The sequence below is a fragment of the Geotrypetes seraphini genome, chromosome 17, assembly GCF_902459505.1.
Source record: "Geotrypetes seraphini chromosome 17, aGeoSer1.1, whole genome shotgun sequence".
Taxonomy (NCBI): Eukaryota; Metazoa; Chordata; class Amphibia; order Gymnophiona; family Dermophiidae; genus Geotrypetes; species Geotrypetes seraphini.
Window position 1 is genome coordinate 1405669 of NC_047100.1, and position 25034 is coordinate 1430702.

At 43.3% G+C, this 25034-nt stretch overlaps 1 protein-coding gene across 7 annotated transcripts in view; it reads left to right on the top strand.

Annotated features, from left to right (window-relative positions):
• Nucleotides 1-25034, top strand: part of GRM7 (glutamate metabotropic receptor 7) — a 430791-nt gene that overhangs the window by 383206 nt on the left and 22551 nt on the right. For 5 of the 7 annotated variants that reach the window (XR_004537403.1, XR_004537404.1, XR_004537405.1 and 2 more), the window contains one exon: nt 10386-10972. Coding sequence is in view for 2 of the 7 variants with exons in the window: in XM_033926676.1 (XP_033782567.1) it covers nt 10386-10703 (318 nt within the window). In the remaining 5 variants the exon portion in view is untranslated. Of the gene's footprint in view, nt 1-10385; nt 11292-25034 lie in introns of those variants that run through there. The other 2 variants (XM_033926677.1, XM_033926676.1) reach the window with 2 other exon arrangements.

The window sequence follows — 25034 nt, forward strand, 5'->3', positions numbered from 1 at the left end:
GGATAGTTCAGTGATGAATTCGAGGAGGGTCTCTAGGGTATCTGCTGGGGAGCTAGGGGTTCTGTAGAGGAGTATGAAGGCAATTTTGTGTTTGTGGCCTATGGTGAACGCAAGTGCTTCTAGGGAGGGAATATTGATGGAGTTTATCAGTTTAGGTGTGGCGGAGGTCTTGACAATGGTAGTCACTCCACCTCCTTTCCCAGAGGTGCGTGAACAGGCTAGGGCCTGGTAGCCTGGAGGACATAGTTCGCCTAGTGTTATCCCATCATTGTCTTGGAGCCAGGTTTCAGTGATCATGAGGGCGTCCCAAGTCTTGTCACAGATGAGGTCGTGTAGGAGGAAGGATTTGTTGTTAACTGATCTTGCATTGATGAGTGCCAGTTTGAGTGTATTGCTGGAGGGGGCTTGTTGGGAGGGAAGAATGGGGATGAGGTTGGCAGGGTTTCTGGTACGGCATTTTTTAGGTCGTGAAGAGAGATCACCGTATCTGCCTTGGCCTGTAATTATGGGAATGGTGAAGTATAGTGTTGTAAGGAGTGTAGGGGACGTGGTGGAAGTGGGGGTGGCTGGGAGGGTGGTTTGAAAAGTGGTGGGAGGGGGGGCGGGGAAGGTGGTGGCTTGAAGAGTTGGGGGCATGGCAGGAAGGGGAATTGGGTGTTGGGTCGGATGGAATTCAGGAGAGTCTCCCTATCAAGTGCTGGCTAAGTCCTACTGTTGTAGCTAAGCCAGGAGAGGCTTGGGCAATAGATGACTAACAGGAAAGATTGCGCAGCCAAGGTTTGTGTGTAGCCCAAGGATGTGCTGGGGGGGGAAGTAGGGGCAACAAAAGTGAATACTGGTAAACCTTTGGCAATAATACAGTTTGGCATTAAGCAAAAGCATAAACAGTAATAGAATTTGGCATCTAAACAAGAGCATAGAAAAAAGAGCATAGACAGTAATGAAATTTGGCACTAAACAAAAATATAGTCAGGAATAAAATTGGAATTGGGCGGAATCCGGGTTGGGAGGGTTAAACAGGGGAGAGCTGTGAGAGCAGGAACGGTGGTCTGACGGCCCTGAACACAGGGCAAAAGAAGAGGAGTGAGCTGGTGGGCGGAGCTAAGCCCGATGTCACGCTGTGCTGCAGAGTCGGGCTGAGGAAGGAGGGACAAAATGGAAGCCTTCTTCCTCCTTCCTTTGCCTGCAGAAGATTTTAAGATTTTCTGGGGCTAGTTCATTGAGGGTGGTCTTACTTAGCAGGTTCCATTTAGAAATGAAGTCTTTAGATGTGTAGTGTTGATATTATGGAATCTGTTTTTGACCAGAATACTGTGGGATTTATATGTTTGCGTGAAAGGAAGGTAATCTGTTGAGTAGTCGGAGTGTATTTGTTGCTGGACCAATTGATTTCGAAGAAGTAGGTGTAGTGATCAGACCAAAGGGAACGGTTCCATTTTCCGTTTGAGGTTTGAATTTCTGGATGTGTGGTCTGTTGGGACATGTATGCTACGATGTCCAGTTGGTGTCCTTTTTCATGTGTAGCTTGAGGATCTAAGATTTTTATATGTTAGGGCTTCTAGGTATGCTAGTACGGATCTAGCATTTTTGCAAGATTGGTTTTCAAGGTGAAGGTTGAGGTCTCCTAGAAGGAGGTTGTAGGTAGTTGTTAGGGAGTTTCGATAGATAAATTCTTCAAATATTGGTTTGGCTGTGCTCCAGTTACTTGGGGTAATGTAGCATAGTATGCATGTGAGTATTCCTTTAAGTGATGTGCTTGAGAGTTGAGAGGCAAGTAAATCCATGTATTGTTCTGTTATTTTGTCTTGTAGGTGTATGTTTAATGTGTTTCTGGCTATGATAGCAATTCCTCCTCCTCTCTTATTTTCTCTGCATACCAGTGTTATCACTTATATAATGCTGAAAGGCATATGCAGTGCTGTTTTAGCCAAATTCAATTTTAGATGGTGGTGAGACATCCAGGCGGCAATGTCGGACAGGCAGGTTGAGACTTGCGTCTGGGTTTGAGTAGAGATATCTGGTGCGAAGAGGTAGATCTGGGAGTCATCAGAATAGAGGTGATACTGGAAGCTGTGGGAGGAGCTCAGTGCTCCAAGCGAGCAAGTGTAGATTGAGAAAAGGCGCTGTCCCAGGACAGAGCCTTGAGGTACACCAATCGATAGCGGGAAGGCTGTGGAGGAGGAACCACCATTTCATACACGGAAGGTGCGATGGGAGAGATAGGAAGAAAATCAGGAGAGGGCAGAACCCTGGAATCCCAACAAGGACAGCGTATCAAGGAGAAAGCGATGATCAACGGTATCAAAGGCTGCAGACAGATCAAGAGGGATGAGGATTGAGTAGAGGCCTTTGGATCTGGCCAAGAACAGGTCATTGGAAAGTTGGAAACTTTAGTAAGGACTGAAGCGGCTCCAGAATAGCATGGGATGAGAGGAAGTCCAGGCAACGGTGGTGAACAGCACGTTAGGTGAAAGAGGGGTATCATCTGCTTTCTCAGAGCTGAGTTCAATTATCAGCTCCAGCCAGCAGCAACTTTGCTAATGTCTATAGTTATTTTCTGAGACCGGAATGATCGACGACGCAAGAAATTTACTACCATTGCTTCTCTATGCCAGGTTTCCCTTCCTGCCCCACTCCCAAATACAGCCAGAAAGCAGAAAAGAACAATCAGTTTTTAGCACATTTATGAAAAACTTTCATGATTAAATTCATTAAACTGGAATTATCAATCAGTGGCTAAGTATACAAACACATGGCAGCTTCTGAAGGATGACAGCAGATAGCAGGGCAAATGAAATACTTTGAAATATGCATTCCTTATTTTTACTAACTCTGCCGATAACTATAAATTACAAAGTTCAGAGAAGGGTTTACTATCCTGGAGGAGCAGCAGCAGAGGCCTACATGTGGCTTCTACACCACACCCCAGTAGAAAAAAATAATGCAATACTGAGGCAGAGAGTCTGTGACTGGAGACAGCTGTGCTGTGATGGGTGCCAGAGTCCCTAACTCTCCTGCCCAGGCTGGGAGTTTAAGATATCATTTCACATGTTAAGAATGTCGACATCTAAGCGAGAAAAAATAAGCAATTGTTGAAAATTATGAAAGTTCTTAACTAGCTATGTATGCAAGTGAATAAGAGAGAACTTTCTACCTGCCGATCCAATGTCTTTCAGTGGCGGAGACGATGCCTGATCTGGGAGTCGCTTGTGCTAATTGAACCATTTTTCTGTGATTAAGAAGTGGGAAGGTGATGTTATTTCACTGTACATCGAGAGTACCTAGCTATCCATGTTAGATCACTGAGATATGAACTTGAAAAATGGAGATATGATTGCATGCGGGCTGAGCAGCTTTCCTCACATTGTCTGCCTCTGTAAGCGAGATTACAAAGGCGGAAATGACTCTTGTCTGGAAAGGAGCAGCTTTGTATGATGAATAGCAGAAATGCTGATGTTTGAGTCTTCTCCCAGCACAAGGACAAAGTGAACAGAATTGCGAGAAAGAGCTGATTGGTAGAAAGTCTGGAGGGTGCGATTAGATGAAGTGCTTCCAAGCCGTGGCTCTGAGGCAAACATTGAACAAGAACAATCGAATTTGAACAGCGCTTATACAATTGATAGTGAATCCAAAAGTGCTCAGAGATATGGAGGTGATAACAGGGCGAACCCAACACTACAACCTCACCGCCCAATCATCACTTAATTCAAAGCACCAGCTGTAAGAAGTTATTTAGTATGCACAATTGTTTCGAGTGCACTAAGCTACTAATTTTGTATGAAATAATCAAATGTAAATGGTCTGAAACAGCAAACTTATCTTGAGCTTGCGGGTTACGAAGTGACACAGACACATTTCGCTCCAGCCTCAGGGAACCAAAGGAGAATTTACAGGGCTACTTAAACCGTGCAGGCGAGATGAAACTCTAAAAGTGCAAAGAACATTTAAAACATTTAATACTTTATTCTTACTAATAGTTAAAAACATTAGCTATATTAAATGTTGAAAATATTCCAGGCTCCGGACAGGACTTACCACATATCTAACACATTTCTATCAAACGAACAGCGTACAAAAATAACAGCTCTTGATAGGATTGCCTCCTCACTGCGTGTCAGCTGTTACACTGACACCATAAGGGAATTTAAAAGACTATAATGTCAGTATGTAATGACGTCGGTAGATATACCGACCAATAAGAGGATCATGCAGGGAAATCACACGCCAAGAATAATAATAAACAAACTGGAACAGTCACAGACTTATGTACAACAGCATCATCATTAAGCATCATAAAAAAGCACGCCACTCGATTTCACTATTGAGGTCTTTAGGATGCAATGTGTGTAACGTAAAGATCCAGCGCTGTTCTTGAGCATAAAGCCTCGCTTTCAAATTACCCCCTTGAGGTAATCTAGGGGTATCCAAAATAGAATACCGTAAAGTAGACACAGGGTATTTAGCTTGTAACCAATGTTGAGTGAGGGGGGCTTCCAAGACTTGAGTGGTAATCCTAGATATATGTTCTCTAATACATACTCGGATGCTCCTAACCGTGTGACCTATATATAGTAACTTGCAAGGGCACTGGATCACGTAAATAACACCACTGGTGCTGCAATCAGTGAATGTAATAGATGTACGACGGTGTACCCATGCTGGCATGGACAACTCATGTAGGGAAACAGTATGCTGGCATACATTGCACGAAGTGCATGGAGAATGAACGCCTATTATAGCGATACTACCCGGAGTGTCTGAACTGAACTGGGATCTCATTAGTTGTTGTTTTAAATTCTGGCCCCGGTAGTACGCGAATCTAGGAGGCTCTTAAAAAATGTCATGGTATTGCAAAATGTGCCAATGGGACTGGATAATGTGTTTAATTTTAAAAGCTTACTGTGAATAAGGTACTACACACACAGTAGAGGCTTCACTGGAAGCAGTATTGCTAGCTGTAAAGAGGATATCACGTGGGGCATAGTAAGCTCTTTTATATGCCCTGTTGATGACTTTATCCGGATACCCTCTTGCTTTAAAACAAGCCCTCATATCTCCTGCTTTGTTGACAAAATCACTATGAGAAGAACACAGGCGATGCAGCCTTAAAAATTGTCCAGTGGGGATATTGTCCCGTAAATGCCTCGGGTGATGGCTATGATATTGTAGCAAATTATTTCTGTCAGTGGGTTTTCTATATATGGTAGTATGGAAACTACCCTCCTTCAAAGCAATATTGATGTCCAAAAATGGTAAACTGTGGGTACTGGAATTAACTGTAAAAGATAAATTAGGATCACCCAGGTTTAGCCATGTCACAAACGCAGATAACTCAGCAGCTGAGCCCAACCACACTGCAAAAATATCATCGATATACCGTTTCCACAGGAGAAATTTAGAGAAACACTCAGCTGGATAAAGGTAATCTTCTTCAAAAGATGATACATATAAACAGGCAACTGTAGGAGCCATTTTCGAACCCATCGCGGTCCCTTTAATTTGAAAATAGAAAGATCGATCAAATTGAAAATAGTTCTATCTGTGCTATGGTAACAAAAAAATCAATACGCTGAGATCGTAAATCCATTTTCTGGAACTGTTTCCTAATGACATTAATTGCCGCCTCCTGTGGAATGTTGGTATATAGAGCTGTGATATCAAACAATACCAATATAGCATGAGATGGAACATTCATAAAGGTATCTAAAAAAGTAATCATAGCTTCCGTGTCCTTAATGTAAGATGAAATCAAAGGGACTTATCTTTTAACTGAAGGTCAATGTATTCCGATAACGGTTCCAATACTGAACCTATGCCAGCCACTATAGGGCATCCTGGAGGATTCACCAATGACTTATGGATTTTTGGAACAAAGTATATAACTGGGATGACCGGACAGGGACATTTCAAAAATTTATATTCCCCCTCAGTTATAATACCCGATTCCAAGGCTTGAAGTAGTATATGCGAAATGCCTTCAGCCAGTTCTTCAGTAGGATCATATTGGATCAGTTGATAATAGGTGTCATCAGAAAGTTGGCATTGTGCTTCTAATATCACGATGCCACCACCTTTGTCGGCAGAACGAATAACTATATCCTTATCAGATGACAATGATTCCAACGCTGCTCTTTGGCTGCGAGTTAAATTGTCCTTAGCAACTAGATTTTGAGATTCCAGAAGAATTATGTCCTTTTCTACCAGCTGTTGAAAAACTTGTATATGAGGGTCAACTGAGCCAGGAGGGTACCACGTCGATTTAAGTCTTTTAGATGTAAGGCTCACTTGTTTGTCAGGAAGCTCCTGGGTGGCAACATTCGCTTCAACACCAGATGCATGAGTAGCAAAATCGACATTGACATCTTGGAAAAAATGCTTCAATCTCAGTTTACGTATAAACTTATGTAGACAGATACGTGTGTCCAGTGGGTTATATTTAGAAGTGAGTACAAATGATAATCCATTATTAAGCACCTCAATTTCACTGTTGGTGAGAACCCGACTGGATAAATTAAACATGTTAGACTGTTTCATGTTTTCGGATTCTTGTGTCTGGAGGATCTCAAACTGCCCGCTTTGAGGTTGATTGATAAAAAAAGGCTTCTTTTGTGGGGCTGTAACACTGCCTGTAGATATGGTGACACTTCTGGCTACTTGTTGTGGATCTTCTTCAGAAGATTCGCTGGTGGTTTGAGCGTAGGTGGGACGTTTAACGGGTTTGCGTCATGACTTGTCCATCCAACTGTACACATATCCACGCTAGTAATCTAGCTCATCCCTGCGTAATTTTTTAATTTTGGAGCCTCTCAACTCTGTTTTGAAATCAAGTTTTTTTGTTAATTCTTGAAATTGAACGGCATACGTATCTTCTTGTGTAATGCTTTTAAGATAATCTTCTTTATATTGATCTAATTCCAGTTTTGTTGTTTCTATAATTAACAACATTAAGTCGTATGAACATTTATTGAGGATGGCATTCCATTTTTGTATAAAGTTAGCGTTGTCCAGAAACAACCGTGGTTCGGTTCTCATCCATAACCCCCTAGGGATCCGCTTGACTCTACAATACTCAGCAAGTGTGGCTGCATGAAGCTCAGCTCGCATAGTTCTTTTATATGATGACTCTAGTTGCTCCCAATCAGAAAAGGCAGACCCCTGTTCTGATGAAGAAAATAAATGGAATTCTGCCAATAAGTCATTGGCTTGTTGCTGTTTCAGACCGTTTACATTTGATTATTTCATACAAAATTAGTAGCTTAGTGCACCCGAAGCAATTGTGCATACTAAATAACTTCTTACAGCTGGTGCTTTGAATTAAGCAATGATTGGGCGGTGAGGTGGTAGTGTTGGGTTCGCCCTGTTATCACCTCCATATCTCTGAGCACTTTTTGATTCACTATCAGTTGTATAAGCGCTGTTCAAATTCGATTATATATAAGAGTGTTCTTGTTCAATGTTTGCAATCGCCATTTGATCACTCTACTCTCACTTTTTTGAGAGAATTTTGCCCCTATTTTTGTCTATTTGACTGTGGCTCAGAGAGATTCCACTCGCTCTCACCAGTCTTCCAGCACTGAAGCATCGGCATGAAAATGACGGCATAATCTGCATAGTTCATTGGATGGACACATGTGTAAAGCTGACCTAATATATGTCAATATTGAAACATGTGCTAAGGTAATCTGACACACTGGGGATACGGCCATGAGTGCTGCTGGTGGGACTGATATGGTATGAAAATGTCAGTTAAGGAATCTACAATGGTCAGAAAGGCACCCTTCTGTCATCCTTACTATAGGACCTGATCCTCCCATGTTTCTCCAGCACGGACCCTGGCTCCATGTGCTAACTCAGCCCCAATGTAATGAGTGACCACAAGAAAACCTCATGGCTTTTACAAGTCATCCTGATTCATAAAGTGGCATGGTATGGGGGTGAAAATCACAATGTTACTGTACAAAGAAAAAGGGAGTCCAAACAACCACTGAGGCAGTAAGAACATCCCACAGCCCTGGCTGGTTTCATCGCCCTGATAATCTGCAATCAAAAGTCGCTCACAGGTCATTCAGTCAGAACTTGTGAAGATTTTTCATCTTCTAGCTGCCTATGGGGCTCATTTTTAAAAAAGAAAACCATTTTAAAACATGGCATAAACCGGCACTTGAATGTTTTAATCACCAAAAAGTCCAAGAATCAATTTTCAAAACTATTTTTTTTAGATGTCTTGCAGGGCGTTAAGGGGGTGGGATTTGGGTGGGCTTAGCACTTGGGCATCTTGCAGGGATAATGAAACCTTTTTCAAGTCATCCAGGGCATCATTTAGACGGTTTAGACCTGTTTTAAAAGCAAATTAGGGCCAAAAGGTTACTCAAAATGACCAGATGATCACTGGAGAGATGAAAGTATGGCCCCCACACACCCCCTAGATGTAAATGAAACAGTACACCTGGTATGGGAAAGCCTAGTAGAGCATCACACAGGTGTCTTAAGTAGCCTGGTGGGTGGGCTAATGAGCCATACAGAGGAGGACCCAGGCCACCAAAACCATACTATACTGCCATGTAGATGTCACCTGCAGCCATAAAGGCTATTAGGGTGGTAGACAGTAGGTATGGTAGGTCTGGGGGAGTTTTGGAGGGCTCACCAAACATTAAAAGAAGGTTCTGGTGAAATATGTACCTGGCACCCTTAATCTGAAGTTCATAGCGTGACCCCTAAGGTGCCTCACTGTCCTGTTAGGATGTCTGCAAGGGCAGTTCATTAAGATGGTGATCCCATGTCCAAAAGGGCTTCATTTGGACGTTTTGAACATGAATGTTTTTGTATTTGAAAATGGCCAAAAAAGTTAGACATCATTAGGGCCAAGATGGCCAAATAGTCCATTTTGGGGGGAAAAAAAATTTGGATGCCTAGTGGTTTTGAATATGGATGTTTCCCCGCTTGGACGTTTGGACGTCCAAGGTCAGACTTAGACTCACTATTGAAAATATCCCTCCACAGCAACCAAACTTACAGCAGTTATATATAAAACATACTGTAGTACCTGAAATTACACACACACATTCCCTCACTTTAGTTCTTCTCGGGCCATCTGTCCGTCCATCTGGATCCTGAGGTTGGAGAAGAGAATTTGAAAGGCTGAATTATCACCAGATGTGTTGCGTTTAGTAGAGCTGGTCATACGAGTCTTAAACTCCCCACTTTTCATGTCATTGGCTATTAACAAGTCTATTTTGGTTCATGTCATGATATAAATGCATAAATGAAAGTTAAAGAGGCAGTTTAGACTTTGGGAAAACATGACCATTTTCATCTAGATCAGGGGATCCAAACCTTTTGCCACAAGGGCCACATTGGGTACTTCAGCACTTTTCAGTGAGTCATAGTAAGAAAAAAAAAAGATAACTCTAGATATGAGTTTTATTGAAAGCAGAAAATTGTATAAACTAGAGTATGTAAGATTAAATTATTGTATATTAACGACGATGAACACGACCAGAAAATTCTCATATTTTCATCACAATTAACCGTAACAACTAGTAATTAACTTCCAGATTCAATTTAAAGATTAGTCACAGCGCCAAATTGGCACTGTTGATCGAAGCCGAACAAGTACGAAGAAATACCTCAAAATATACAATTACAATTCAGTATTAAATAAAGTTGTGAATATTAATATTAACATAATATGGAATGCAATTGAAATCTATCAGCACCGGTTGGGTTTGTTTTTTTGTGGATTCTCATTGGAAAATTAGTCCAATTGGCGCATTTCTATACAATTCTTCCACAGGCCGGATAAAATCATATCGCGGGCTTGATGTGGCCTGCAGGCCGTACTTTGGAGACCCCTGATCTAGAGTGACAATTCTGTTCTCTTGAACGTGCAAAATATCCTAAGTGCACACTATTCCATCTAAGTAGTTGAGGGGTTTAGGACTGCGAAAAAAGAGTCAGTGTACAGGCAGAACATTTTCATTTCCTGTGTCATGTTTTCTTAAGGGTTTTATTCTCTTATTTTTTTATCGAGAGTAATATCTTTAAGAGGGTGTTACTCTTTCTGGAATGTCTTTGGCATTTCCCATGTTTGTACATCCCCTATAAGACACTAGTGGTTAACTTGCTGCTGCCGCCTGAGGAGTCAAGAGAGCATCTGAGATTTAAATTACATTTCCCGTCTCCATGTGGTTTTCTCAGTGGGTGGTATTAAGATTTCTCTGGAAGCGTTAATGCAGAGTCACTGCAGGATATATGTGCTGTATTAGCTCAGATGAGTTACTAAAGTCAGTTGGGCTCATTTAGTGAAACGAGACAGCTCCAGGATCTGTGGGCCATGTGAACTGACTAGTTTTGTTTGTAACTGTGTTCCTCCTCTCTTCACACAGCTCTACATACAGACTACCATGCTTACCATATCCATGAACCTCAGTGCATCGGTGGCGTTGGGGATGCTTTACATGCCGAAAGTTTACATCATCCTCTTCCACCCGGAGCTGAATGTCCAGAAGCGCAAACGGAGCTTCAAGGCAGTGGTCACCGCAGCCACGATGTCCTCACGCCTTTCACACAAACCTAGTGACAGACCCAACGGCGAGGCCAAAACAGAACTCTGTGAAAACGTGGAGCCAAACAGTAAGTGTCTGAAACCTTGTTTGCTTATTCCTGTCAGCTCTGGGAAAGCAGTGACCTTTGCTAGGCTTTAGAAGTGCATAAGTGAATCTGCACGCAGGACCCCTGGATGTACTGGCACACAGACTCACTGCAGGAGGGGTTCTCATACATGAAAGAGAGAGAGAAAAACATCATCACCGCAATAGAAATTTGCCACTACAAATTGGTTTTGGGAAAGCATTTTCCAGGAGGCTGTCTCGCAAGGAGCCAAGGAGGGGTTTGGAACTTTCCATCGCGTACATATTTGGGACTTTAAGTGAAAGCCAAGGAAATGCTGTTCCATGCGTGAGCAGACGTTTTGGTGAGTGGTTTTTGCCATTGTTAAAGCTCTCCTGTCCTTTCTCCACTAGTGATGCCCACTTAAGAGTTTTGCAGGGATTTGGGATGAATGAATTTTCAAAAGAAATGTTTTATTGTAAGTATTTGTGCTGTTCTCCTACAAAGAACCTGCTACAGAGAGCATCTGTTTCAGAAACCTTCTCCATAGCTCCATAAAACGTTTCACGTGAACTTGCCCCCTATGCAAGGCTCCACAGTACCTGCACTTCAGCCTCATTTAGAAGAGGTGCTTCTGGAGACATATTTTGGGCAGGATCAGAAAATAATGTATGCAAATTGTATTTTCAAGTGTATTCAAATTATTTTTTGAATGCAATCCAATTTGCACTAATACCAGGTGCAAATGTCTGCTCGATATTCAGTGCTATTTAGCTGGCCGGGAATGGCTCTTGTCCAGCTAAATAGCACATAGTCAGCTATCCAGTGATATTCAGCTTAGTTGACTGGATGGTGAACAGCTATGCCACGTGTCATAGCCAGTCACCGCCAATATTCAGCGGCTCACCAACTAAATTTGGCAGTCAGATAGAGTCGCCAAAAAAGGTGGTCTATCTTTGTTCGTTAAGATTTAGCCGGTTAGCCACTGAATATTGGCCTAACTGGCTATGTCTTGGCTGACTAAAAATGGAGCGGAAATTCAATGCTGGTCATTGGATATGACATTGGCGTTGAATTTCCAGTATCACAAAGGACTGCAGGAGATTGCCAGCTCAATATCAGGGGGATTATGTTTTAAAGTGAAAGCCCATGAGTATAAAGTCCCTGCACCCAATTCTGAAAATTGCCCTCAGAGGAGGCCATTTTGTGTATATGTGCAGTGGCATGGTGAGGGTGAGAGGCACCCCTCCCCTCCCCTCCCCCATACCTCTTTTAACTTCCCCAGCGTGGCACTCTGACATCACTTCCCAGCCATGGGACCCGGAAGTGACATCAGATGGAGAGCCAACACTGGCTGCTCGCACCAGCGAAGAGATAGAGGTAAGGTGGGAGGGAAGTGAAGGTGTGCATGCAGCTGAGGGGGGGCGAAGAGAAGGAGGAGTGCCCCACCCTCACCAAGATGGCACCCAGGGTGGACTGCCTCCCCTTACTATGCCACTGTGTATGCAGTTACCTTATGTGCCACTGATGAAAGCATGATGGCGCATACTTTCTCAGGAGGAACATAGAGGGTGGTTCTTGGTATGGGGCACTTAGAGGTAGGGGCTTCTTAAGATGCCAGAAACCTTTGTACATTGAGTGCTGTTCTAGAAAGTAGCATCTGCTGTAGGTGCCAGAGGGCCCATCTACAAGGAGTGGTACGTTAGTGGTCTCCCAGTTATAGGGTTAATTGGCATTGTCATGGGATATGAGACAACAGAGGTTAATATCGCATAACAGAGAACTGGCTTTAAATGCCTAAACAGAGGAGCCCATTTATAGAAATGTCCTAATAGATGATACAATATGCTAATCTATGTATGTAAATGTTTGTACCTGCAAGGTAGGTGGGATTCACTGGCTCATGTTCTTTTAGTACAGGTCCCATTTCATTCAGTGCTAATAATCCAGATTAATAGTAAAATACCCCATCTTAAGAGTAGGACACATATGCTTACCCTCCCAAACCAGGCACCTTGTTTTAAAAGTACCCTGAGAAATTTTAGGAACAACCCTATAAATGATGGTTGATGGAATGTGAGTTGGGAGCTATGGAAAAGAGAATTAATTCATAGATCAAATGAAATTCAGGTGCAAGATTTGGGAGTTTTAATCTTTTTAAGCCACTTTATCCCACGGTTACAACAGAACATTGATGTCAGGATTTTGACTCCTCCTCCTGTCTCCTGTTTGGAAAAATGTGGCCGCTGTTCTTCTTTCATAGTGACATATTTCAAATTCAGATACACAAAACCTTTGGTGAATCACCAATCCAATGGGTGGACTGACAGTGATCTGGACCCCTAACCTCCTATTAGTAGTGACTGAACTAAACGTACACTTTCCTCTCATCCCAATGGTCAGTTTGCGCCTGGGAACTTCGTAATCTTTGGGGAGTAGCAGCTGGGAGAGTAACAAGTTGCATGTATGCATAGCATCCTAGAATGCGTGTGGTAGAGCTAGTTTTCTATTTTCCAAGGAGATGTTGCTATGATTTCTCTAAGCAACCCTTTTTAAATGTTGCTATCTGGTCACAGAATAGGAATAATTCAGGGCTGCTCTCACCCACTTTCTCATGTAGGTTGAGCCATTTATAGAAACAACTTGCCAGGAATTTGTTTCATCTGCTAACCTCATCCTAACACCTGTGATTCACAAACAAGACAATGCTGGGTTATCTAAGGCAGAGCAGATGGCAAAAGCAAAGTACAATTTCATTTGACTAAAAAAAAAAAAAATCTCTTATGTGCTGTGCTCCTGGAAGCGTTAAGAACGTTACTGAAGCACAGGGAAGAAGAGAGTTGTAATAACGCTCAATCATTCACTCTGTGTAATTGAAATGTCGATGTCATGTTGGCACTTCGCTTGCTGTGGTCTGTTTCAAGAGCTGGAGATACAATGTATTCATTAAGGCAGTTTCTAATGTAACATAGAGCAGGGCCTAGGAAAGGCTACCCAGGGCTGGAGCTTAAAATGCAATTTTCTCTTTCGGAAGATGTTTTCAGAGGCCACGCTGGCCTTTTCTGTGTAATAGGAGTAGCAAATCCCAGGTCATTTACAGACTTATTTATTTCATTCCTTTTTAGATTTGTGTTTTGTTTTTTTGCTTTGGGATCTATTTCAGCTAAAGGCCATGCTCTTTTGAAAGACACAGGAGAAAATTCAAAATCTTGTTCTGGTTAAAATGTACATGAAATGACATGTTGACATCTTCTCCTGTTGTTTCAGACAAATGCTTATTTCTTCGGTGTAATATTCCAGATGGGAAGTGTCAATTGAGCCCATTTTTTAAATAACTTGGGGAAGATTTGCTCCTGATCCATCTTTGTGTAGCCCTAGTTCAGGGGTAGGCAATTCCGGTCCTCGAGAGCCGGAACCAGGTCAGGTTTTCAAGATATCCACAATAAATATGTGTGAGATAGATTTGCATCTCAAGGAGGAAGTGCATGCAAATCCATTGTGGATATCCTGAAAACCTGATCTGGCTTCGGCTCTCGAGGACCGGAATTGCCTACCCCTGCCCTAGTTTCCTGCCCCACTCACACCTTCAGGTAATGCAGGGCCTACAGCCCACCCAACATCAGGGCTCAGAAAAACAAAATGATACTTTTGGTTGTCTCAGTCCACACTGGAGCTTGAGCGTAGGCCGTGGCTGGACAGATACGGTATGCCCGAGGATGGGCAACTCCAGGGTCTCACTCACCCCACTCGAACTCTTCAGCATCCATTTGGATAAACGACAGCTCAGTCCAAGGTATGAGTTAGCCTAGCTACAACTTTATTCAAAGTTGATTTAAGAACAGTCTCTGAACTATTTATACTCACGCCATGAAACAGGTACTTCGGTTCCACCAAAAGAACTTCCCTTATCACCTCCTTTCCAATTCAGAGTCCATTATTTAGACAGTCTTGTCAGTTCCTTCCCAAATTGCTCTGAGAGTCTCCCTCGGTCTTGAGCTTTAGCAAGAGAAAGGAACAACCCAAAGCCAGGATCATATTCCTTTATTCCCCCCACCTCCTGAGAAAAGGGATCTCCAACTCCTCTAACTCTCTTCTCTAGCCACAGTAAAAATTCAGTGACCACCTGAAAAATCCTCAACACTGTTTTTACAGCAGAGGCATTTTTCAGGGAAGTCACATTTGACATTTTCAGGGCTCAGACTGTAAAAAAAAAAAAAATGTCTGCCCTGCACTAGCTCTACTTCCCAGCTACCGAGGTGCCATGAACACCTACTCCAGCCCGTCCTTATCTGTCTTTCTACATATGAGATTCAGAACATAGAAGTCCATCCAACATTGGCTACACTGCCCCACTGCTGGAGTTGCCGTTGAAGCCCACTGCAGTCGATTCAAACCATCTTGGCATTTGAGGGACACCGACCATAAAAGTCTGCCTGGCATTGTCCTCACTTTCAAAATTACTGGGTTGGCCACTGTTGGAAACAGGATTCTGGGCTAGATAGACCTTTGGTCTGTCCCAGTATGGCAATTGTTATGTTCTTAATTAGGCATTCTTAGGCTTTTAACTTATTTGCAGATAATTAGGAAAAGAAAACCTTGGTATAAATTGGGTGCACCTATGATTAGAAACATAGCGATGCCTAAGCCCGCTTAGCTGGTACTAAGTGTGTTTCTGTACAGTTTGCCTAACTTTTATAGAATCATACTAGTTTGTGATGGCGGAATATATAGAATGTGGTCCCCAGTGAATATAGTAAAAGTGGTTGGCAGGGTTTGGCTTGGACAAGTTCCTGATCGATAGGGAAGTTTTAAGCATCTAGAAACATAGAAACATAGAAATAGACGGCAGATAAGGGCCACGGCCCATCAAGTCTGCCCACTCCAGTGATCCTCGCTATCTATCTTTGCGGATAGATCCCACATGCCTATCCCATCTGGCCTTAAAATCCGCCACACTGGTGGCCTCAATAACCCGAAGTGGAAGACTATTCCAGCGATCAACCACCCTTTCAGTGAAGAAGAACTTCCTAGTGTCACTGTGCAGTTTCCCGCCCCTGATTTTCCACGAATGCCCCCTTGTTGCCGCGGGACCCTTGAAGAAGAAGATGTCTTCTTCCACCTTGATGCGGCCCGTGAGATATTTGAATGTCTCGATCATATCTCCCCTCTCTCGACGCTCCTCGAGTGAGTAGAGCTGCAAATTCCCCAACCGCTCCTCGTACGGGAGCTCCCTGAGTCCCGAGACCATCCTGGTGGCCATCCTCTGGACCGACTCCAGTCTCAGCACATCCTTGCAGTAATGCGGCCTCCAGAATTGCACACAGTACTCCAGGTGCGGTCTCACCATGGATCTATACAGTGGCATAATGACTTCAGGTTTACGGCTGATGAAACTCCTGCGTATGCAACCTATGATTTGCCTTGCTTTGGATGAAGCTTGCTCCACTTGGTTTGCCGACTTCATGTCTTCCCTGACAATCACTCCCAAGTCTCTTTCTGCTACAGTTCTTGTCAGGATCTCGCCATTTAGGGTGTAGATCTTGCATGGATTCTGGCTTCCCAGGTGCATGACTTTGCATTTTTTGGCATTGAAACTGAGTTGCCAGGACCTAGACCAGTGCTCCAGCAGAAGTAAGTCATGCACCATATCGTCTGCCATTGCTTTTTTGTCTGTTGTGCTTTTGCTCACTACATTGCACAGTTTGGCATCATCGGCAAACAATGTTATTTTACCTCGAAGCCCTTCTGTCAGGTCTCTTATATAGATGTTGAACAAGATCGGGCCCAGGACGGAGCCCTGTGGCACTCCACTTATCACCTCCGACATCTCGGAGGGAGTGCCATTCACCATCACCCTCTGAAGCCTACCTCCAAGCCAGTTCCCAACCCATTTGGTTAAAGTGTCACCCAAACCTAAAGAACTCATCTTGTTCAGCAACCTGCGGTGTGGCACGCTATCAAATGCTTTGCTGAAATCCACTTAGACGATGTCCAGGGACTCACCAACATCCAGCTTCCTCGTCACCCAGTCAAAGAAGCCGATCAGGTTGGATTGGCACGATCTCCCCTTAGTAAATCCATGTTGGCGGGGATCCCGCAGATTCTCCTCGTCCATGATCCTATCCATTTGGTGTTTGATTAGGGTTTCCATTAGTTTGCTCACTATTGAAGTGAGACTCACTGGTCTGTAGTTTGCCATCTCCACCCTGGAGCCTTTCTTGTGTAGTGGAATGACGTTAGCCGTCTTCCAGTCCATCGGGACGTTACCTGTACTAAGGGAGAGATTAAAGAGCGCGGATAGTGGTTCCGCCAAGACATCTCCCAACTCCCTGAGTACCCTAGGGTGTAGGTTGTCAGGCCCCATTGCCTTGTTGACCTTGATTTTTGACAGCTCGCAGTAGACGCTGCTGGGTGTAAATTTGAAATTACTAAACAGGTCTACTGATTTAATCCTTGTATGTGGTTGAGGGCCGATTCCCGGCACCTCGCGGGTGAAGACTGAACAGAAGTATTCATTTAACAGTTGGGCCTTTTCCGAGTCCGTCTCCACATGGTCTCCGTCTGGTTTTCTGAGTCGTACTATCCCACCCGAGTTCTTTTTCCTGTCACTAATATACCTGAAGAAGGATTTATCTCCCTTCTGGATATTCTTTGCTAGAGACTCCTCCATGCGGAATTTGGCCTCTCTAACTGCCGCTTTGACGGCTCTTGATTTGGTCAGATAATCTACTCTGGAGTCCTGTGTCCCTGATTGTTTGTAAGATATGAATGCTTTTTTCTTCTCTTTGATGAGGTCTGAGATCTCCATAGAGAACCACTGTGGCTTGTTGTTCCTACTCCGTTTGCTTACTGATTTAACATAGCGGTTTGTTGCTTCCTGTATGGTGGTTTTCAAAGTTGACCACATTTCTTCCACGCTGTCGGTATCTGCTTGGGTTTGTAGCACCTGGTGAACGAAGTCTCCCATGTCCTGGAAGTTTGTGTCCTTGAACTTGAGAACCTTGGTCAATGTGGTAGATTTCGTGAAACCTTTCCTGAGATTGAACCATATCATATTGTGGTCACTGGAGGCCAAAGTTTCACCCACCGAGACCTCTGTGATACTTTCTCCGTTGGTAAGTACCAGGTCTAAAATTGCCTGATCCCTTGTTGGCTCAAATACCAGTTGCCTGAGTCCTGCTCCATTCAGAGAGTTTAATAGCTTCCTGCTGCTGCCGGAAGCAGAGGAAAGCGTGACCCAATCCACATCGGGCATGTTGAAGTCACCTACCAATACTGTGTCCCCCCGCAAGGTGATATTCTCTATATCTCCGATTAATTCCAAATCTAGGTCTTCTTGATGTTTTGGGGTCTGTATACCACGCCAAGATACAGGCATTTGTCCTTCCCTCTGGCCAAATTTACCCAAAGGGATTCCCCAGTGTACTGTACATCTGTGATTCTGGTGACCTTAATGTCATCTTTAGTATATAATGCTACCCCACCTCCCATTTTGCCCTCCCTGTCTCGACGAAGCAAGTTGTAACCTGGTATGACCATGTCCCACCCGTGGGAGTCTGTGAGCCAGGTCTCAGATATCGCCACCACATCCAGGTCGGCATTCCTCATTTCTTGTCTCCAAATCTAGGATCTTGTTTCCCAGACTGTGGGCGTTGACGTACATAGCCCTCCATGTTGTGTGCTTGTTGTATCTCAGTGGGGACAATCCCTCTATATCAACTAGACCACCATTAGTATTTTTCGCTTGTCTCTTACACTCCCTAGACCCAGAGCTACAGCGTGTACCTATCCCGGACTCCCCATAACTACAGTGCGCTCCTATCAGAGACTTGGTAATGTGTGTACCCTGTGGGGGTATTCCCGTTTGGGCTACTTGAGCTCCTTTAGTGCAATTTGCAGCGTGTGCACTCTCGCTGGTCTTAGAATTACAGTGTGTACTCCCTCTAGACCTAGAATTGCTACGTGTACTCCCCTTAGACCCAGAATTGTAATGTGACCCAATGCAGTGTTTACTTAGTTCAGTTCCAAAATAGTATTGGTAGCCCGTACCCTCCCCCAACTCACCTAGTTTAAAGCCCGTACCCTCCCCCAACTTACCTAGTTTAAAGCCCTGTGTAGTAGGCGGGCTAGACGGTGTCCAAGGACGTTCTTCCCCCTCTTGGTCAGGTGTAACCCATCTGGTCCAAGCAGTCCTTGCAGTGCCTCTCCGTGGTGCAGGAACCCAAAGTTCATCTCCTTGCACCATTCCTGCAGCCAGTCGTTCACCCTCCGGACACGATCCTCCCTGGCACTGCTTTGATCTGGCAATAATTGTTAAGAAAGGCGGTATATCAAATAAATTAAACATTAAGATGAACTTGAGAAAATCCAGTGCTTATTCCTGGGATCAGCAGCTACTGGTGACTTGGATTGGTCACTGTTGGAACCAGGTTACTGGGCTTGAGGGATCTTTGGTCTGATCCAATATGGCAGCTTTTGTGGATTTATGTAGAATACTATCATCCAGACTCTATATCGGCCCCCCAAAGTTAGGTTCCAGAATTTCTGCACAGATCCAAGATCTATGCACAACTTAATTCGATAATTGGCACCAATTGATGTTTAATTGAAGTTGCATACAGATCTCCCCTTCACAATGTTCTAAAACTTAGGGCTAGATTCACTAACCTGTTTTTCCTGGGCGATCCATGGCCGATCCTATCAGGCCCGATGAACTCACAACTCGGAAACATTCAAATGAGGGCGCTCGAAGGAATGCCCTCATCTGGCCTACATGGATCGCTAGTGTGCGATCCCACGCATGCGCAGATGTAGATGGTCTGCGCATGCGTCAAGGCCCCTGTGAGCCACAAGTTTTTTTAAATTTTTTTGGTTTTAACTTTTTTTTTTACTTTTATAGCCCAGCGAGCCAGAAAAACTGCTCTCAAGAGCAAGGGAAAAAAAGAGAAACTTATCTTAAATTGACATGCTGATGTGATCCTCAATGCGGGCAGTCTTGAACTTGTCATTCCGAGTGGAGCAGTCAGCTTTGGGAACAATGCAGTTTTCCGCCGGTTTACAGCTTTTATTCAGTTTTTTTAATTGTTTGGGGTTTTTTTTGTTTTTCTTCCTCTTGAAGAAGCAATTGTGATACACAATCTCGTGTAGAGGAAGAGGGATTTATCCTTGCTTCTTTTGGATTGTTTTTTTGCATTTTTGGACACTATTTGGGGAATTGAACAAATTGGTAATGGTCACCACCTCCAATTGTGCATGTCAATTTAAGATAAGTTTCTCTTTTTTTTCCTTGCTCTTGAGAGCAGTTTTTCTGGACTACCTTAGGGTTTGGGAGGGAGGTGGTGTTGTGATGTGTCAGATATAACCATTACCTTTTGGAATGGTGTATATCATCTACTGAGCACTTTTCATTTATTTCATATATTTTTATGAGTATAGATCCTTTATATAGTTTTTTTATTTTGGTCTCATTGGAGGGATCTAGAGTAGGGTTTTTTTTGCAGGTTTTTCTGTTGCATTTTTGCATAAATGACTTAATTCCTACAATTCCTATCGACTTTTACACTGACTGCCGATGGAGGCACGTGTGAAATTCAAGTTTGGTTGTTTCTGCTTCAAGGTACTCTACGGCCTAGCCCCTAAATACATAACAGACCTTTTCTCCTTCACAACCAACAGACACAAACGAAGCTCACATCTGAACTTTGTCTCTCCACCGGTCAGAGGTTGTAAATTTAAAAGTCATTACCAACATCTTCTTGCACATCAAGCAGCACTATGGGGTAAAGACCTCGAACAATTGCTTGTGCCCACTACCTATGTGGAATTCAGGAAATGCCTAAAAACACATCTGTTCCTGAAATACTTAGGAAACCAACCTATACAATCTCAATCCTCAACAAATGATCACTAGAACTATCAATAATTAAGTCTGTACTTTGTTTATTCCATTTAATCTGTAACATTTCTAAAAATTGTAAACCGCATAGAACTTCACGGTCCTGCGGTATATAAACTGTTATTATTATTATTATTTTAAAGACACAAATGAAAAGACATAGCCAAATGGTCTCAATAGACAAAACAGACTGAAGGGAGCTTGAGGGGTTGGGGCAAAGCAAGGCTTATACACCTTTCCAGAAAGCGTCCGTTGTGTTTGACTAGGGTTACATGCTCAGCTTCAGAAGATCCTTTTTCTGTATTCACTTCCCATTCTTTAGCTGCCCAACAAAGTCACATTTATACGGTAGTTTATTATTTTTTTTTTTCACCTGAGCACACACTACAATATTTGAGGCTAGTTAACCATACCCACTGTTAAATTGATGTCTGTATGATGGATTTGTAGTCGGCCTGAATGCATGCAGCTTTTGAGTCTGGGATGTGTCCTGATTTAGACTTGCAAATTCTACACCTTGATGTATGATCCTAGAAACCCGTTCTCTGCAGTCAACTAGCAGAATCTCCCTGTTGTGAGCTGAAGTGAGAGACAGATTCCTAGAAGCTGCAGACATCGGGTCTGTAGTTTATGTCAGACTGGATCTGCTTTAACAGGCGAGATTTATTTCTATGAAATAAGTAAAAATCTTAGAAATCTGGTACAGAAGCTGAAGAAACAATTATGTCATCTAAATAGACAACAGCTTATTAAGAGAATTAATCTTGCCAAAACACATTAATCTTAAATATGTAGGTGATTTGGTCCTGACAGATAAAAGAGTCTTTAATTTGATTGCATTATGCAGAAGGGCTCTGCATCAATCAAATATTCTTGTGCACCCCAACGGAGTAGAAAATCCAACTGATTGTGGTCTCTTATCTCTTGATTGTGAAGGTGGGATGCTGCTGCTCTCCATGGCGCTGAGAAGGGCGAGGGACAGATTTCATGCTGTCTCTTTTATTAAATGCTCTCCTAGAGAGACATTTATAGATTTTTATTGGAGCTTGTGTTGCTTCAGAAACAAATCCTATGAGAGGACTAATCCCAGATGAGAGAGGTTCAAGTATTTACAGTAGCAAGACACTTTAATGAGTTTGCCACAGTGAAATCCTTGAAACCTCTGAATACTCTGCTCCATTCCCATATTACAGAATCCACGAGGGTTCTTTCCTGTGTCTCCAAGGGTATGTTTATACTTGCTGGTGGATTTTTAGCAGCACAAAGCTAGTTAACCAAGGAGTTAGCTTTTGGCAGCTATTTAAAGGGGTTAGTGCATAAAACAAATCACCCTCCACCTTCTCCAGCAGAAGACTCCCCCAGGTCACCCACCCCAGTAATACAACATGATGTAATTCATGCAATTTCATTATCTTATTTAGTTCTTCTCACAGACATATGGAGGGTAATTCTCTAGCAGGGTGCTCACTATAGACAGTGGTTAAGGCACCTACAGTATTTTAAGCCTAGTCTATAAAGGAAAGAAAGCACATATGAGGTACAATCAGTTGCGCCAGCCTTGTCACTGTGATATCTCCTCAGACCTAGAAGTTAGCACATGCACGTGAAAGAAGATAGATGCACACAGGTGTCCACTCCACCCAAATTCTGCCTCTGTGCATTAAATCATGGTGTGTACTTTTTTCCTAGTCAGTATTCTATGAGGTCATTTACCTACATTTAAGATTCAATTCTATAAATGGCACCAATAAAAATTCATGCTAAGCACTGTTCTATAAACGGGGCTTAGAGTTGGGTGCCAGGATCCATGCCTGATTTTGGGTGTTAGGGTTTACACCAAGTAAAATCTGATATAAATTCTCACGGCTAAATTAGGCATGGATCTCCCCTATTCCATAAAGGTAGAAGGGACGGAGTCTGGAGTTGCCAGTTGAAGAAAAGGCCACAGAGAGGAGGGACTTACCAGTTGAGTGGAGCTTGCAGGGGTGGGGGTGGGAGTTGGAAATACAGAGGGAGATAAGTGAAGCGAGATAGTGAGGAGCAGCTGAGTGAGTGCATTTGTAGGTCAGTAAGAGGCGTTTGAATTGTATTCAGAAACGGATAGGAACCCAATGAAGTGAATTTAGGAGAGGAGTAACGTGAGTAAAGCAGCTCTCCCGGAATATGAGTCCTGCAGCCAAATTCTGGACAGATTGGAAGGGAGCGAGATGGCTAAGTGGACGGCCTGAGAATAACGAGTTGTAGTAGTCTAAGCGTGGGATGATGACGGCATGGTTTGGGTTTTGGTAGTGTGCTCAGAGAGGAAGGGTTGGATTTGGGTAATATTATAGAGGAAGAAGTGGCAGGTTTTAGCGATATGTTGTACCTGGGTGGTGAAGGAGAAAGAGGAATCAAAGATGATTTTGAGCAGACAAAACAGGAAAGATGAGAGTGTTGTCCACAGAGACAGAGAACAAGGGAAATTTAGCCCTCTGCCTGTGCTGGTTCCTGTTGGAAAATGGCTGCTGGGACCTCACACAACAATCTCACGATGCTGCCATGGGAAATCCTGGCAGCCATTTGATTTGGAGCAGTGAACAGGGCAGGAAAGGTTGAGGTTCATTCCTGTTTTCAAAGAGGCCACTAGACCAATAGGTCTACTTCAAGGAAGCAGCAGCATGGGGCAGGAGTGAGTGGAATTCATTCCTGCCCCCAAAGAAACCACCAAGGCTTCACTAAAGTAAGCCCAGTGAGGATCCTATAGGTGGTTGGGTAGAAATGGGGTAGAAGCAAGAAAGTGATCACAGATGGGGAGAGGGGTTCAGTTTCAGCTGAAAATGCACAGGCATTTTCAGCCAAATCCCAAACCTGGATTTTGGGTCAGTTTCCATGCCAGATCCAAAACCAAAATTCAGTATGCTTCTAAGGTTGGGATGGATTTCTGGCGGCGAAGCAGCTTCCTCTGGCAGTTGCTGACTCTGTCTACAGGACATATGTCTCTATTTGGACCATGATTTTTGAACTAGGAATGCTGAGGGTGCAGGTTTCCATTATACTCTAGGCAAAAATGGTTAACAAAACAGTCTTGAACTTGTACTTGTGTCCTCTTGAATCCAGAAGGCCTGGGAGAGCTGATCCCTCACTCACATGTCCTGTTAAGATGACCCAGAATCATCTAGTTTCCTTAATCTTAATCAGGATCCAGACACCCGCAAAAGGGACATTTAAGAAACTCTATGATGATAATGACGGAATAAATCTGGATACTCATAAAAAAATAGACTGGGGCTGGTAGCATGTGACTGCAGAAACCTGTCAAACAATGGAGAAAAGGCATGAAGACAAAGTATAGAGAGAGGCTCTGGGCCTCTGATGCTGAATAAAGATGTCTAGTTGCTATGGATACCAGGCATTGCTACTTCCTCAATCTGTTCTGAAGGTGACCCGTGCAGGACCTGGTATAACCCATTTAACAAAAGAGTTTGGGGGGATTGACTTTCAAGGATGTAATCTCCTTCTCCCTCAAATGTTTCTTGGCTCAGTCCTATATTACACCCCGACCCCATCTCTGCCCTACATCTTGCTTTCAGGAGCAGCTGAGAAGAAGATATACTTGTATGATATTTATTTTATATCATTCAGTGTGATATATTGCTTTATGTAGTTTATGTTCTAAACCTTAAAGAGCACCTGGACTACACCTGAGCACGGCGGGAACTAGACTACTACTAGCAAACAATGTCAGGAAAGGAATAGAACAAGCTTTAAACTAAGAAGGGGAAAGCCGACAGTCGACCAGGCGTTGATTCGGAAGACAGTATCCCGAAAGGATACTGGGTGGGGGAAGTGCTGGGAAGACACTGAAGACACAAAACAGGTGATGAAATACCAACAGAACCAGACGAATCAAGAGGTTAGGAGGAATCTACTACAAGGGGAGGACGAAAAGAAACAAGAGGAAGGGAAGGAACAAATGGAGGAAAATAAGAACGTATCACAAGGGGATAGCATAAGAGTCGATAAACAGGAGTCTGCAGGACAGGAAGGGGACGGTAAGGACAACAAATCGCACGGGAAAGTAACAAAAAAAACAAAAATATCAAGACTTAAATTGTATGTACACTAATGCAAGAAGCCTGAAGAATAAAATGGGCGAACTAGAAATCATGGCCAAAAATGAGAACCTAGACGTCATAGCGATCACAGAAACGTGGTGAAACGAAGAAAACAAATGGGACATAGTACTGCCGGGGTTCAAGCTCTACCGAAGAGACAGGGCGCATCAGAAAGGGGGAGGAGTAGCACTTTATATAAAGGATACCATTCACTTGACCGGAGTGGACGCAGCAGTGACAAATGACCAACCGGAATCAATATGGGTTAAAATACCAGGAAGAAAGGGAACCGAGATAAAGATGGGACTGTACTACCGCCCACCTGGACAAATAGAAGCAATGGATGAAGAACTGAGGGCCGAATTGAGACGAGAATGCGGAAACGCAAACATCATAATTATGGGAGATTTCAACTATCCCGGGATAGACTGGAGCCA